The following is a 16,720-nucleotide window of genomic DNA, read 5'->3' as shown; positions in this document are numbered from 1 at the left end:
AAGAAAGAGGATGAGCAGGCAGCTGTGAAATAGTTCGTTTTAAATACAGATAGAATATGTATTTGTCCACGCAGCTGAGGGGAGTAAAACAAAAACATTAGTGGGATATATGTTATGTAGGATTTGAAACCTTTTTTTCCTCCAGCCTTACTGCGTATAGAAAGTTTTGAAGTGACCTTTGTACATATCTATTATTGCACTTGAGTGATATCTAAACCTCTTAAACCTGATTTCTGCTTTAAGTTCTTTTTACTCAGTGTGGTTTTTCATTAAGTGCCATTGAGTGACAAGAGAACGTTATAATTCACAATGACAGAAGTGAACTGATGAACAAATATATAAGTTCCAAAGACTAAGGTTTGTTTCTGGACATAATAAATTATTCCAGATTTTCATTGAAAGAGGCTATATAAGACTGTAGACTATATAATAGCGCTCATAGAAAGAGATAAAGCGCTGTCTTTTCCGGACTGTTTTGTCCCTCGGCAACACCCATACTTTCTACAGCCGCATCGTCATCATCCTGCGACTTGTCACATGGTGACAACACAACATGTCACTCACCGGGACGGGTCTCTGATCTGGTTTGTTCACTGTGTGTTAATCAGAGGAGTCTTCATCAGTGAAGTCAGTTTCATTAGCGGCTCATTGACGGAACAACAGGTAATGATATGAATGAAGTGTTTTATTAACGCTTGTTGTTGTGAGTGAACGTGGTTAAAGCAGGATAAATGTCCACAGGGCTGAATCAGAGCTCACTGCAGCGTTCAGCAAGGTGCAACAGCCACTGAAGCAGGGCCAGTTTGTCAGATAGAAACAGTGATGGAGGGAGGATTCAGTCAAGAAACAGTACTATTACAACACTAAGAAATACTCCAGTACAAGTCAGTCAACAGGTTAAAAATCCTCCAAAATCAGTTGAATCATCACCTCACTAAAACTGTGTCAATCTAAACTGAACATTAATTAAATGTGGCTCCTCCTTATTCCATCAGCTGCAGTGTTAAAGTGATGCACATGTACACATTAATGCATCAGTTATTAATGTCCAATATTACAATACATATCATTCTGAGTACTTTTACTTTAAGTATATTTTGTTGCCAAAACTTTTGTGCTTTAACGTAAGTAATATTTTCAATGCATGACTTTAAACATCAATAATCATATTTTCCTTTTAGTTTCAGGTGTTGTGTTGCTTCTTCATCCCTAAAGGACCGCTGCCCTGCTCCTCCTCTTCCTCTCCTCCGTCAGCCATGAGCGACAGTGACGATGACGTTCCCACGCTGTCAGCTCACACTCTGGCCGCCCTGCAGGACTTTTACAACGAGACCATGACTGGTCCGGCTCACAGCACGACCCCATCAGACCAGTTCGCTGTGGGTGCGGTGGAGGAGGACTGGGTGAGTTCACTGGATTTAGGAACAGGAGACAGAAAAGCTGACACTGCATGTGTTTGTCTGTTTCAAGGTTCATTCAGTGCTGATGCAGTAAAAATGAAGATATATTTTAATAGCGTATAATATACAAAATAGCTCAATAACAACACAGTTCATGATGCAGTAGAAGCAGGTAATTGTAAGGTTTTGTTGTCATTATGATCATCAGACTCCACTGTAGAGCTTCAGCTATTATTTTGTTATCAATTGAAAAAGTCCATTATGGTTTTCCAGAACTTGTTTTATGTGACCACCAGACCAAATCCAAATCCTCACATGGGATAAAGTGAAATCAGAGAATGTTTAACTCGTTATAACAGAAAAGAAAAATGGCTTCAAATCCTCCCAATGAAATTTGTGTTAGCGAGGTTTTACCAAACAGAAATGTCAAACTTGATTCCAGCACCTTACTGTTGAAAATGAGCAGTTTTTCTGTCTTTTATTTGAGCATCAGTACACTCGTAGAAGTGAGTTTTTGATTGTAGCTTGGACAAAATAAGACATCTGAAGGCAGCTACTAATGGGAATTTCTCACAATTTCTGGAAATGTATAGACCAATTAATCAAAAAAACAAAAAAGAATCCACAGATAAAGTGATAATCATAATGTACAGCCATAAATGTTTGCAGCCACATCGTTTTATAAATCAGTTTTTAATGTTAAAATGTCAGTATTGGCATCAGATCAGATGTTATGTTGTTGTTGATAAACTTATACAAGTAACTGATACCTGTGTGTGTGTGTGTGTGTGTGTGTGTGTGTGTGTGTGTGTGTGTGTGTGTCCACCAGCATATGAGTCAGTTCTGGTACAGTGATGAAACAGCAACTCAGTTAGCCGAGGAGGTCGTACGTGAAGCTGGAGAGGGAGGCAGGTAAAGCTACACACAAGCACGCACACACTCTGTGGCCCTGCAAACTAGAGTTTATCTTAAATGGCAACATACGACTGTTAAACTGCAGACACAGGCCCATGTAGAGGGGGGGGGGGCTCCTCTGTGGCTCAGGTGGGTTAAAATCCATACACAGCACGTTAACTCTTACTTTCTACAGCATCATGAAATATAATTAAACCCACCTCAGTCATGGAGGAGCCCACGTTGTCATGCATCTTGAAGACCTTCTACACTTTTCAGGATGTGCGGCAGAGATGGAGGCAACAGGACCGCCTGCCCTCTGATTGTACTCTGCTTTGTGATTGGATTGTCATTGTCCAATCAGATTCAGGTGTAAAGACAGGGTCAAAAGTCATACTTGTAACTTCAGTGTAACACACTGTGTGGGAACTTTGAGTGCTGAGTTTTACACACAGATTTCTGCTTTATATCTGTACACAGATATTCACAAAAGCACTTCCTCCTTCACAGTGTGGTTGTGTAGCCTCACCTTTGACATCATTTATTCACTGATTTTATTCACAGTGGGTTTTTTATTTTTTTTAAAGAAATACAAATTGTTTCTACAAATGCACATACTAAAATGCCAGCACTAAAATGTCAAAAATTAACGTTTGTTCTTACCCTCAGGATAGCGTGTGTGAGTGCGCCCAGTGTGTACCAGAAGCTGAAGCAGGGTGTGGTGGACGGTTCAGACCGGGTGTCTGCTGTCGTGCTGGAGTACGACCGCCGCTTCGCCACCTATGGAGATGACTTCATCTTCTACGACTACAATGAGCCGCTGTCTTTTCCGGCCGACGTGGCTCCTCAGAGCTTCGACATCGTCCTCGCCGACCCGCCCTACCTGTCCGAGGAGTGTCTGAGCAAAGTGGCCCAAACCATCCAGCACCTGAGTAAAGGCAAAGTGCTGCTGTGCACAGGTGAGAGGAGGAACGGCTCATGACCCCAGTCTGTGCCTCTCATGTATTTATCAATGTTTTATCCAGTCACAGAGAAAAGCAATTCACAATAGTTAATTTTCTGTTAGTCAATTGAGCAAATGATCATTGCAGCTGTAGTTGAGGTTTAAAATCTTGTGCTACGTAATTTCCTGGGTTTTCCTGTTGGAACATAATGATAATAGCTGCGAGACACAAACTGGGACATACGCTCCATATCATGAAAGAAGAAGAACAGAAGAAGGGTTTGTTTTTCCTCAAAGCAAAGTGAGTGTTAAGATGAACACAATGAGACAGATATAAAATAGCTTTGCAACTCAAACTACTAATCTTCTATTCCTCTTGTTTAGTACAATTTTAGAGAGTACTCCAAGTAGTTTGGGCCAGAAATGAATGGTCCCACCCATACAACCCCCAACCCAATCATGACTCAAGCACAGCTGTCAATCATGACACCACATTTCTGTTTTAACTAATTAAAACCAAACTTATCAGAAAAATGAGCACCTGAACATACACCAGTGTGATAACACAGCCAGTCATCAGAGGGCAGTCAAAATGTTTTAGCTTCACTTTGGGAGGTGTCATGTCTCCAACCCTGTGATAGACCTGCGTCCTGTCCAGGATGTAGCCCACCCTCGCCCAGTGTCAGCTGGGATTGGCTCCAGCCCCCCGCGACCCTACATGGATAAGTAGTATAGAAAAGGGATGGATGGATGTCATGTCTCCATCTTTATATACAGTCATTGGTACCAACATTGTAACAGGTTTGGGGGTCTTATGTTTCAGGTTTCTATGATTATTTATTGATTGATTTATTATGTGACATCAGCAAAGGTCTGTATAAAAAAATATAATGAATGACAATATAAAAAATAAAAGTAATTGCATCAGTAAATGTTAAAAATGTCCCTATATCCACTTACAGCTACATTACAATGTGTGATAAACTATTTATTAAACGTTTATATATTGATTAAAATGTCAAATAGGGTGACTTCGTAAATTGTTACTTTCTTTCTAATTCTAATGGCAAGTTATTTTGTTTTAAGAAAAATGAGACAATCCCGGTGTAGCTGTGTGACACACTGTTTTTTGTCGTGGTCTGTCCGGTCTGTTCTGCAGGAGCCATCATGGAGAATCTGGCCAAAGAGCTTCTGGACCTGAAAATGTGCAGCTTCCTGCCGAAACACAACAGAAACTTGTCCAATGAGTTCCGCTGTTTTGTCAACTACCCGTCTCGCCTGCTGTCCTGCTGAGGAGCTGAACTCCGTCTGACCAGTGTTTTGACCGTTGAGAGCAGAAACAGCAGAAGAGTGATGGAGGGAGGACATCACACAGACATTTTACAGCTGTGGGTAACACTCAACAGTTACAAATGAACTGGACTTGTGGGAAAAGAAAGTTTCTTGACTCAAAGACAGCTTGTTGACTGGATAGAAATTTGGTAACCAGCTGGCTTTTCAAACCATGAAAAATGAACGGACATCAGTTTTGGGTAATTGTCTGTAATAAAGCCAAAACGCTAAATACTTAGTTTTCAGCTTCTTTTATGTGAGGTGTTGCTGCTTTTCTCTGTTTTATAATCGGGGTGAAAGTAGTTTTCAATTCTTGCCGGTACGATGACCAAAACCTTCATTGCTTCATATTGTTCACCTCTCCTCACTTCATGCAAACATTTCAATATGTTACTGTACTCCCGTCACAATAAATCAAACGCACCCATCCCCTCAGCAACCGCTGTGTTTTGGAAGTAGATGCGCATGCGCAGTCACGTACTGCTGAGAGTGAAGTCCCCCATCGTTATCTCACACACAGCTGTTCCAGCTGTTCTCTGTGTTGTTCACATTGAACAAAATAACATGAAACACAACTGCTTATTCTGCTAGTGATTTTATTTGGGACATTTTGCAATGAATGGAATGACATTAACGTAGTGTTGCGCATCTCGAAGGCTGAGCTCATAGGAGACCACCGGACTCTCTCCCAGGGGAGGGGGACAGAAGCAGGGCAAGAGCCCTGAGGGAGAGGGGGAGATGTCCGGACAAGGCTCCGTCCAACATGGACCAGAACACAGCACGGACGGTTCAGAAGCGATTCTGAACGGGTTCAAAGCGGTTTATAAACAGAGATGTTCAAGACTGCATGTTGCCAGCAGATCTACTCTGTGGCCTAAAGTGCGGCCGGGACTGGTTCTGGATTTGGGCTTTAGCCGGCAGCCGCTCCCCCTCCTCCTGGTACTGCGCACCGCCACTCAGTCTTTCAGTGGGACGCAGGACCGGACCGGACCGGACCGGCTTACTTTCACCCCCGCATATATATGTTTAATAATCAGTCTAAAAGGACAAAAAAAATTAAGATTTTACAATTCATACATCTGTTACACAGTTAGCTCAGAGCCTTTGAACACCAAAGGCCTTTTTTCTCATTTATTCCCATGATTATTAGGCTCATAACCACTAATTTCCTCTTGACTTTCAGCCAACACAGTGAATAGCTCAACTTATTCTAATGTACATCAGCAAACACTGGCTAAAAGCTAAGTGATTGTTCAGACTGAAAATCCAAAGTCCATCAGCAAAAAGAGGCCTAAACTGTGCTGAACATTTTAAGTAAACAAGCACAAGCACAAAAGAACTAGTTTCCAAATGTAAAACCACGCAGTTGTCATCAAATGATACTTCACCAACAGCTATAACACAGTCAAGATTGTGAATGAGATCCAGTACTAGAGGATTTGTGATTTTTTTTTTTAAAGTAAATTCCTCCAGTCAATTTCTACCTTGCAACTTATTACTGTAATGAAGGTGATGTAATTGTGATGGGTATATCATAAACTGGCAACAGAATTGACAATGACAGTTTCTGAGGCTACTTCAGGACTGTCCTACAAAACCAACCAAACAGTCCCTTAAAAACTTCCCTCTCTCTTCTGACACAATACTGAAGCAGTACAGGCACCAGAGTAGGTCTCTGACAATGTCAAATAAACTCCCATGAATCTGATTATTAAAGAACTGTGACCAACATATCTACTGAGTGGACCATTTTATAGTCCAGTGCATTTTGGACAAAATGAGACAATATTCACATTTAATTTCCTGTTTTTTAACATTTCTTCCTTCATACACCACTAGTCAGTAATTAGACTCAACCATGTGCCAGCTTTTACAGTGTTGTTCAATCAATTCATTTATTTAAGAATAACCAATTGTTTGTTTTAGGATCAAATCTGAGGGCATATGTCATTTTTTTCCTGTTTGTAAAGACTAACACAGTGAACAGTCACTGAAGTGAAGGCCCTTTGGTAGTTGGAGTCTTATAGACCTTTTGTGTTCATTGGTCTATTGTATGTCTTTAACAATGTGGGCCAGGATGTGTAAGTTGTAATTTCAAGAAAAAACATGTTTACTTCTTGTTACCAATAAAAATACGTTTGTGTTTTTCTGGGCTTGAACTTATTAGAATAATAAATAATGACAATATTTTCCCATAGTGCTTTTACCACAACTTCATGACTGGTCACAGTGAATCAGATAGGAGCTGTAAAGTGCCACTGAAGAGCTTTGTTAGAACCTTGATAAGTAGAACCCACAATGAGAACGTTCAGCTGTCACATCACAACTCTAGAACTCTGACGTCATAATGTTCATTCTGTTTGGAACCTGCACCTGCAGCTGAAACTTGTCATTTCCACCACCAACCTGAGCTGAGTAGTCTCTCTCTGTATTTGATCCAAACGAACGTCAACATTTACGAACCAACAGCAAACTGTATCTACATTTACCAATTTTTACGTCATTTACCTCAACTACGATATCAGAAACGTCTTAAACTCTAAGACTACTTCACAATATCAAGTTGAGCTGCAAAATACGACTGTTGCAAATCAGTCTCTCCAGAGAGCTGATATGAACACACAACGAAACCAGGTAAGATTTTCTCATTTGACCTGGAGCGACATCTTTTTTCCAGCACTGTACCTCTCTTGGCCAACCCACTTTTCCCTGCTAGTTATTCATATTTTATCTAAAGCTTCAAAACATTTTCATAGTTTGTTGAGTTCATGCATCACAATTTGAGTAATTGTATTATTCAATAAGTCGGATTGAGAAATACAGTACTTCTAATATATTTTAATAAAAATACAAATAGAAATTGGTAATTTTATGAATGCAGTAGAGTCTTTTTGGCAAAAATGAGGCATCTTTTTTTCTCTCAAAATACCAAAACAGATTGCTCTTGCTCTCAGTGTTTCTAACCAGTGGATTCAAAACGGAAAAAATGTGGGGAAAAAGTATGTGTAACATAACTAAGCAAGCATTTGTATAAGACCTGGTTAAAAATCTTGACTCAAATATTATTAAGTTTTACCAAGTAAACAAGTAAACCAAACTTAAATCAACTGAAAATATTAATAGAGCTGGAAGCATTTCTGTTATCATCTGGTAGCAACCTAAGTTTGGTAGAAAAGTAAAATATTAGCCAAACACTTTCATTACACTGTGGTCTCAAAAATGTTTGGTTTTCATAGGATATGCATGAATTTGAGTTGCTAGCTGTGGTTACATGTTGCTGTCTGTTGAGGAGTGTTTCAAGGTGTCCTGTCCTGAGACTAAAGTAGATTCAAGTGTATAAATATGTGTACATGTTGTGTTAATGTGGGACTGGAATTTTAGATATAAACTGCATGTATTTTCCTGTTTTTCAGTCTTTCTGGCCAATGCAGTTTGGTGCTGCACTGTGTAGCCAAACACAGAACAGGCCAGCTGCAGTCCAGCTGCAAACTGACCAGCTCCAACAAAATTCAGTAGTACAGGGCTTAAGAGATGCTCTGTACTCTGCCATCAATGAGATTAAGTCTCTGAAAATCGAGAACATGTCTCTGATGGAAAAGGTCAACCTGCAGCAAAAGGAATGGAGGCAGGAAGAGAACCAGCTCCATGAGGAGCTCAGACAGAAGGATGAGCTCCTCGAAAGGGCAGCCAAGGAAAGGCAGGCTCATACAAAGGCCTACACTGACATCTTGGCCCTGCTTTCTAGAAAAGAGAGCGAGCTGGAGAGGACAGAAGGAGCATGGAAGGTCAGGTGTGGCGCTCTGCAGGAAAGACTGCAGCAGCTGTCGCACAGAGAGGACGAGAGGAGCACAAACGTGCAGGAGCTGCAACAGCAGCGCACAGCTCAAAAGCAATGGGAGGAGGAAAAGACCCAAGAACAAGAGGAGGAGCTGCAAAGTGACCGGCTCCAACAAAATGCTGCCATCAATGAGATTAAGTCTCTAAAAGAAGAGAACATGTCTCTGATGGAAAAAATCCACCTGCAGCAAAAAGAATGGAGGCAGGAGTCAAATCAGCTCCATGAGGAGCTCAGACAGAAGGATGAGCTCCTCAAAAGGGCGACTAAAAAAAGGCAGGCGCATATAAAGGCCTACACTGACGTCTTGGCCCAGCTCAATGAAAAACAGACAGAGCTGGACAGGACGGAAGAAGCATGGAAGGCCAGGTGTGGTGCTCTGGGGGCGAAGAGGGAGGAGCAGGTGAAAAACATTAAAAATGAGCAAAAGAACCAGACAGAGGAGGTGGAAAAGGAAGAAATGGCTAAGAAAAAAAAAAACAAGCCAAGGAAGAAGAGGGGGCAGAAAAACAGAGGTTAGCTACAGTGCGACACCCCTTTTCCTGACCCCACCTTCTTTCCCCTTTCCACCTTCTTACCCTACCCACCTCACCCACTCTCTACTTTCCCCTACCCCATGCCTACCCTTTATCAAACACCTACCAACCCCCACCTCTTGAATGCATTTTTTATTTTTATGTTGAAATGTGTACATGTTTGTGAATGTGTAAACTGTTAAATATAGCTCTGTGTATGTGCATTATATCTGTGTTTGCCTTTCTGAATATAGATTATGAATCTTGGGGGTCATGGGAAATAGAGTCACAATTTTCTCTTTATCTTTCTTTCAAGTCTGTTTGTGACTTATTTTGGGGACAAAATCAGTCTTAATGCTCTAAATGAGCACCTGGTCGGCACGGTTTACTCTGACAACAGCAGAGAGGGTCAAAAATAAAATATCATTTGGATGAAAAGAGGCAGAGCGGTCACTAATGGTAACACCCCTGACTCAACTGTGTTCACTATTCTAGAAAAACTTTGTATGGTTTGAGTGACTGTATAATGTTGCTCTACATCTGCTGGATGTGTTAACAGGCAACTGGTCATTAACAAGTTTGAAGTGATCAGAGCCAGAGCTCTTCTCCCACTGAGCGCTGAGGGCGCAGAGGGATTCCTGCTGCATCGGAGCTTATTGCTGCATCTCTGCTGCTCCCCCGCTTGTGTGTGTGTGTGTGTGTGTGTGTGTGTGTGTGTGTACAATAACAAAGTGAGACCATGTCATATCAGAATCAGAATCAGAATCAGAATCAGAATCAGTTTTATTGCCAAGTATGTTTTCACATACAAGGAATTTTTTCTGGTGATTGGTGCAATTGATCAGCAACAGTGGGGCTCTCTAGCCTTGTTGATGAGGCTAATAGCAGATGGGAAGAAGCTATTTTTGTGGCGAGAGGTTTTGGTCCTGAAGGACCGCAGCCTCCTGCCAGAGGGGAGTGTCTCAAAGAGTTTGTGTCCAGGGTGGGAGGAGTCAGCTACAATCTTCCCTGCACGCCTCAGAGTCCTTGAGGCGTACAGGTCCTGGAGGGACGGAAGATTGCAGCCAATCACCTTCTCAGCAGAATGGATGATACGCTGCAGTCTGTTATTGTCCCTCTCCGTGGCAGCAGCGTACCAGATGGTGATGGAGGAGGTGAGGATGGACTCAATGATGGAGGTGTAGAAGTTCACCATCATAGTCCTTGGCAGGTTGAACTTCTTCAACTGCCTCAGGAAATACATCCTCTGCTGAGCTTTTTTGATGAGGGAGCTGATGTTCAGCTCCCATTTGAGATCCTGTGTGATGGTGGTTCCCAAGAAGCGAAAATGCTCCATGGTAGCCACGGGGGAGTCACACAGGGTGATGGGGGTGGGTGGGGCTGGGCTCTTCCTGAAGTCCACTATCATTTCCACTGTCTTCAGAGCGTTTAGCTCTAGGTTGTTCTGCCTGCACCAGGTCACCAGACGCTCAGTCTCCCACCTGTAGGCAGACTCATCGCCATCAGAGATGAGTCCAATGAGAGTGGTGTCGTCTGCAAACTTCAGGAGCTTGACAGACTGATGGCTGGAGGTGCAGGTGTTGGTGTACAGGGAGAAGAGCAGAGGAGAAAGAACGCAGCCTTGCGGGGATCCAGTGCTGATGGTCTGGGAGTCAAACACGTGCTTTCCTAGCTTCACGTGCTGCCTCCTGTCAGACAGGAAGTCGGTGATCCACCTGCAGGTGGAGTCAGGCACGCTCAGCTGGGAGAGCTTGTCCTGCAGCAGAGCCGGGATGATGGTGTTGAAGGCAGAGCTGAAGTCCACAAACAGGATCCTGGCATAGGTCCCTGAGGAGTCCAGGTGCTGGAGGATGAAGTGGAGAGCCATGTTGACGGCGTCGTCTACAGACCTGTTGGCTCTGTAGGCGAACTGCAGGGGGTCCAGGAGTGGGTCAGTGATGGATTTGAGGTGGGACAGGACAAGGCGCTCAAATGATTTCATGACCACAGAGGTCAGGGCAATGGGTCTATAGTCATTTAGACCTGTGGGCCTTGGTTTTTTGGGGACAGGGATGATGGTGGAGGATTTGAAGCAGGCTGGCACGTGGCAGGTCTCCAGTGAGGTGTTGAAGATGTCCGTGAACACCGGAGACAGCTGATCAGCACAGTGCTTCAGGGATGATGGAGAGACAGAGTCAGGACCGGCTGCTTTGCGGGGGTTCTGCTTCTTAAAAAGCCTGTTGACATCTCTCTCCAGGATAGAGAGAGACGTTCCTTTGGTAGGGGAGGAGGGGGGTTCTGATGATATGATCTACAGTATGTACAGTATAGTAGTGTGTTTTTACTTTCTGCTGATCCACATCAAAGACAAATTTCTATCATCCTTTGACAGACAATAATCTTTTTAGCCGTGCTAGTGGGATGGCTCTGGGGCTGGCAATGTCTGTGTGTTGGTCCAGAATGAAATATCTCTTCTATCTCAAGTATTAGATGGTTTACCATGAAATTTTGGACAGACGTTGATGGTCCCCAGAGGATAAAGTCAAATGATTTTCGTGATCTGCTAACTTTTCCTTTAACGCTACCATCAGGTTGACATTTTCGTTTCATGAAATGTCACAACAATACTGGATGAATCGCCCTTTGGTACACACATTCATGTCCCCTTTAGGATGCATCTTAATCACTTTGGTGATCCCCTGACTGCCATCAGGAAAAAATGTAATTTCTCAAGTAGGCAGCTGATGCTGTCTGTCTGCTGCAGACACACAACCTCCACAGCCAACACAGCCACATAAACAAGCACACGTGTACACACAAACACACACATACTGCGTTGCACAAGCTGCATGGATCTAAATCTCATTATAATAAAGAAGAAGGTAACACAAGATAAAGTATCACAATGAAAGTAACACGAGATCCTGCTAAACGCTAACTCGTCTAGCTTAGCACAGTAGCTGCAGCGGCTGTCTTTGCAGCGTTCACATGATTTCACAAACATAAATGTATTTGAATGTATATACATAAATATATTTAATTGATGACTAATCTATGAAACTAGTTCAAAAGAATATGTAAGTTGAAAAAGAGGGACATATTTTGTTTGTTGTGAGTTTTCCTCACACCTTTTAGATTGTCCAACCAGAGTTCAACATATAATCAGGGGTGAAAGTAGTCTTCAATTCTTGCCGGTACTATTAAAAAAAGCAGGGCAAGAGCCCTGAGGGAGAGGGGGAGGTGTCCGGACAAGGCTCCGTCCAACATGGACCAGAACACAGCACGGACGGTTCAGAAGCGATTCTGAACGGGTTCAAAGCGGTTTATAAACAGAGATGTTCAAGACTGCATGTTGCCAGCAGATCTACTCTGTGGCCTAAAGTGCGGCCGGGACTGGTTCTGGATTTGGGCTTTAGCCGGCAGCCGCTCCCCCTCCTCCTGGTACTGCGCACCGCCACTCAGTCTTTCAGTGGGACGCAGTGTTTATAATCTAATTAAATATTCCTGATTTGGAGCCAATTTGGAGGCAATTTGAAGACCCCTGGGAACTTGTGATAAGAATGTTTCACTGTCTCCTGACATTGTATTGGTTATTTTATATGAACCAATTAAAGGAGACTCCAGATCAGTTCACTCAGTGTGTGGAGTACGGCCCTTACATGAATTATGGTCATGTGTTTGACTGAACTGTCAGAAATCATGTGTGACTCTATAAATTAGCTTCCACTACCCAGTGGAACAAGCAATCAACAGAAACTGAATGTGAGTCGGAGATGTAGAGTGTGTGACCAAAGAAATGGTAAAAAAAAAAAAAACAACTTTATTGGGAGCCTTTGAACAGATTTACAGCTCCCAAACCTTTTACATGTTTCATTTGATTTCCAACCACTCAGTGTTCAACGGGAAGACAGAACAATAAATTTAAAAAAGGGGAAAGGTAAGAGTAGATGTTTATTGTCTTAGCCTCTTGAATGATCTGATGGTCACACAACTGTTGTTAAACAGAAATACTGAAAATGCTAAATGACACTGGGAAACAAACAAGTGCTAATTTTTTGTTGTGCAGTTGCTTTGAGAGACAAACTTAGTTTCTGCGAACCTGTGGACTCATTGTCCAGAAAAGTCACTAACAGCTGCTAAATTGATGCAGAGACCCTTGAGATGTGAGACAAAGGTGGAATGACCTGAATAAATGCTTTAGCTGGTTTTGACCATAAGACCATGTTTTGGAACAACTTTCCAGTTTTGAGTTGTTTTCAAAAATGTTAGTTTTTTTGTAATTTAATGCAACTTTAAGTGGCTTCCTTTTAGATTTTTATGTAGTCCTCATTTCTACTTTACATCCAAGAGACAAGATAATATAGTTTAAATAAAAGCCTTTTAAATTGAAAGCTTAAAAATAGAAAGAAAGGTCTGAAGTTTGAAGTCAAATTGAAGTTTAAACTGAAATAAGTGATTATTTAAAGGAACAAAAACTATGAAGAACAGTCGACCCTTTTTTTATAAATTATGAAATCAGGTTCTGGACAAAGAGTTTTTAGGTTCAATGCTGAAATTTAACGATAACATCAGAAATATTTGAATACAATTCAAAATAAAATGGGAATGTGTCTCAGTAAAATCCATTGTTGTGCATCAAAATATCTGTTTATGTGCGGACATGTTTGGCCCCAGTTCACAAGAAAAACTTTGTGTTTTTTTGTGCAACATTTGGAAAATGACATGCAATCATCTTTAAAGTGTGTTGTTTTAATGACTGAATGAATCTTCTATTAGTGTGTCAGTGTAGCCTCAGGTCGTTTTTACATCAGTAGGTGGCAGCATTGATCAGATCATTGATAATAATGAGAGATTTTATTCCATCTGTCAATATTTGTTTGCTTAATTTTCAAAGGGTTGATTCAATTTACAAACATGACTGTTTTATTTATTTCTAGAGTTATCTAGTCATGCAGATGAGCCAACTGAGACATCTGTCTCTGAGATGTCTGCCTGGGATGTGTAATTTTGTTTGTGGTGCAGAAATCTCACAGATTAATTTCTCAAAACTGGCTAAATGAAAACAAAATGATCTGCATGGTTCAATACCAGAAGTGAGTAAAATATGTTTTCTGTGCTTTGGCTGAACCAACCCTTCAACTGTCATAATGAACCTCAGTTTATCTCGTCCTCTCTGGATTTTTCGGCCTAGTCTCTCCAGTCTAGCCAACACCACAGGTGCAGATTCAGTTTGCTGTTCTTATATTTTGTATCTTTGCACAACTGTAGTCAAGACATCTATGTAAGGTCCAGGTCATTTCCGAGTTTCAGTCCAAAGCAAGGTCAAATCAAGCCAGGAATGAAAGTGGATTAAATAAAGTCCCCTTTTCTTTCCAGAGGTAAAAACCTTCCAGGAGTTTATGAAGGATAAACAGGGATGTCAATCAAACCCTCTCTCACCCAAATATTCAATGTGCCCTCATTCAGGGACTGTTATAGGTGCTTCTACTTCACAGGTAGAATCATTACATCTACATTTTTTACATTTTAGTGCCAGTGGAAGCAAAATAAACCAACAAATGTGGATCCGGTGCAGAAAAACTTCTTTGGAGTAGCGCAGCCCTGCTTCCTTCACACTTTCTTCCCTGCGGGCCTGAGCTGTCCGGCCTTGGGCTCTGATCTCTCCAGGCTCTGATTGCTGCTGCGGCCGTCCCGCTGCTTCTCCAGCAGCGGCACACAGGTGCACCCCACAGCCACGGAGACGTAGATCTCGGTGTAGGAGTGGCGGCCGCCGACGCAGGAGCCTGTTCTCCTCAGGATGACGGACGGAGCGTAGACCGGCGTGCTGCGGTGCCGGTCGCTCTCCTCACCGTGCGGTCCGAGCAGGCAGCCTTTACACAGGCAGTAAGCCTCCGGGATGTAGCGGGGGTACCTGGTCGGGTCGTACGAGATCCTGCAAAGATGAATGAACATCATTTGTTTTGCAGGAACAGTTCAAATTCTTTAAGGTGATTGCTGCCATAATTACAGGTAAAGCACACGTCAACACTACAGAGAGTCTGCAAACTTCCTGGAAGAAAACTTTTCATTGTTGGATTTGATTCAGCCTCCTTCAGTTGTCACAGTGTTGTCTTTCTTAAGCACATGCACTAGATGACTGACATGGGTTGTGTCCTTGTCCCTGCTGTGGCAACACAAAGTCAGACAGATGATTAACTGAAGCATGTTTTTTTTTTTTGCTGTATGATAAAATCATTTATTTCTATTGTACTATTTTGAATTGAGAGGAAAATTGGAATATTTGTCGTTGTAATTGACTTATTTGTTGAATCATCCCATCACAAAGCAACATTTCTGATGTTAGTGTTTTTCAGGCACAGCTGTTTGAGGTTGTGAGATAAGTTGACCTCAGAGTTTTGTCACTGAGCTGAACCTGCCAGTAATTCTGCCAGTGAATGTTTAGATACACACTGTTATTAATAACAACACCGCGTTATTTGTGTATCCACAGCTGAACAAGTCATGGAAACATGTTGATGTCAAAATAGCACATGGTGGAATTACTGGAAAATAAACTTCAAATTTCATGGATATTTTTTGCTTTTTCTAATGAAATGCAATGAGTTTTAAATGCAAATAAATGAAAATTATAATATACAAAATATATATATAATAGATAATTAATTGTATCACAATTCAAAAACATAGTAGCCTAGCACACAACTGCGTGAAACAAATATTTTGACTTGCACATAATGTGAGACACTGTCCCCTCAGTGTTTCACCTGCTCTCACCTGTAGGCCCAGGGGGAGATGCTGAGCAGGTTGACCGGGAGGCGGGTCTTGCTGTCAGTCGGGGACCGTGCGGTGGTTGGGCAGGTCAGGTTCAGTTTGTCCTGCGGCTCCAGCTCCAGGGCGTGATGGAAAGCGCTCATCACTCCGACCGAGAGCCGCCCGAACATCTGCTCCAAGATCTCCTCCGGCAGGTCCAGGCAAGACCGGGTCCTGGTGGCCTTCTTTCGTATCCGGCTCGCCTCGGCCGTCCAGCCCAGCAGAAACCCACCCAGCTGCAGCAGCAGCAGCAGGAGGACGCGGATCCGACACGGCATCGCTGTCCGCTTCTTGGTACGGTGTTGCACGAAAATACGTATCTACTGAAAAAGGTCTTCCTGCGCGCTGTCCTTGCCCGTCTTAAATGCTGACAAGTAGATTATCAAAACACAAGTGACCTTTGTAAATGAGGCGGATTTTACCGTGAACAGGTTGTCTCCTCCGTTAAGGTCCAGTGAAATGTTGGAAGCTGTAAAGCTGTAAATCCAGCGGCAGGGAAACGTTCCAGTCCTGGCGTGGAGACCGAGGCGCAGGCGCGCCGCCAGGGAAACATTTTGGCTCCCCACGTCCACGGTGTCGCCAGGAGTAATAATTGCTTTAGAATCAGAAATTATAACCGCGTTGGGAGTCGTACACCTGCTGCTTGCTGTTTAAGAGGAGACGATACCACCGAGAGTGTTTTCTTGTTGCTTTTCTCCAGCGACGTGTGCGTAAATTCCGATGGAAGTGTTGGCGCGCAGGAACAGAACAACTCTGAGTCACACTGAAGTACTTAGATAACTCCCCGTCTTAAACCTCTAGCCCCGGTAATCAAAGAGCCCAGCCTTGGTTAGAGCATCTCCTGACGGGAGTGGGAAGTCCTGACTTGTTGGCTGTGCGCGCTCTGCTGCTGGATCCTGGCGTCACACCAAAGTCTACCTCACTTAAAGATAAACTGGATCCAGTCCAACCTCTGTGTCGACACTGGTGCCATAAAAATGTCAAACTCGAAAAACAAATAGATAGAAATCAT

At 42.7% G+C, this 16,720-nt stretch overlaps 2 protein-coding genes across 2 annotated transcripts; one reads left to right on the top strand and one right to left on the bottom strand.

The window, feature by feature from the left end:
- Positions 1 to 511: 511 nt before the first annotated feature.
- eef1akmt1 (EEF1A lysine methyltransferase 1) lies at positions 512 to 4,803 on the top strand. Its single transcript, XM_071481677.1, has 5 exons — positions 512 to 663; positions 1,182 to 1,403; positions 2,230 to 2,312; positions 2,964 to 3,253; positions 4,397 to 4,803. Exons 1-5 carry the CDS (start codon positions 538 to 540, stop codon positions 4,528 to 4,530), a joined length of 855 nt encoding a protein of 284 aa, XP_071337778.1. The 5' UTR covers positions 512 to 537; the 3' UTR covers positions 4,531 to 4,803.
- An 8,930-nt stretch (positions 4,804 to 13,733) lies between these two features.
- On the bottom strand, positions 13,734 to 16,460 carry il17d (interleukin 17d). The gene is made up of 2 exons (XM_071481666.1): positions 15,673 to 16,460; positions 13,734 to 14,830 (listed from the first exon to the last, which is right to left on the bottom strand). Exons 1-2 carry the CDS (start codon positions 15,984 to 15,986, stop codon positions 14,509 to 14,511), a joined length of 636 nt encoding a protein of 211 aa, XP_071337767.1. The 5' UTR covers positions 15,987 to 16,460; the 3' UTR covers positions 13,734 to 14,508.
- Positions 16,461 to 16,720: the final 260 nt, after the last annotated feature.

Source organism: Trachinotus anak, unplaced genomic scaffold, assembly GCF_046630095.1.
Source record: "Trachinotus anak isolate AG129_WGS33_773 ecotype Australia unplaced genomic scaffold, CSIRO_AGI_Tana_v1 ptg000001l, whole genome shotgun sequence".
NCBI lineage: Eukaryota > Metazoa > Chordata > Actinopteri > Carangiformes > Carangidae > Trachinotus > Trachinotus anak.
The sequence above is the reverse complement of the archived record's forward strand: the minus strand, read 5'-3'. Positions and strand labels throughout refer to the sequence as shown.

Bases quoted from the DNA above. Each gene is read 5' to 3' on its own strand.
- eef1akmt1 (XM_071481677.1), top strand. From the start codon at position 538: ATGGTGACAACACAACATGTCACTCACCGGGACGGGTCTCTGATCTGG. The intron at 1,404-2,229 runs GTGAGTTCACTG...TGTGTCCACCAG, and splicing joins GTGCGGTGGAGGAGGACTGG to CATATGAGTCAGTTCTGGTA. The intron at 3,254-4,396 runs GTGAGAGGAGGA...TCTGTTCTGCAG, and splicing joins CAAAGTGCTGCTGTGCACAG to GAGCCATCATGGAGAATCTG.
- il17d (XM_071481666.1), bottom strand. From the start codon at position 15,986: ATGCCGTGTCGGATCCGCGTCCTCCTGCTGCTGCTGCTGCAGCTGGGT. The intron at 14,831-15,672 runs GTGAGAGCAGGT...TCATCTTTGCAG, and splicing joins ATCTCCCCCTGGGCCTACAG to GATCTCGTACGACCCGACCA.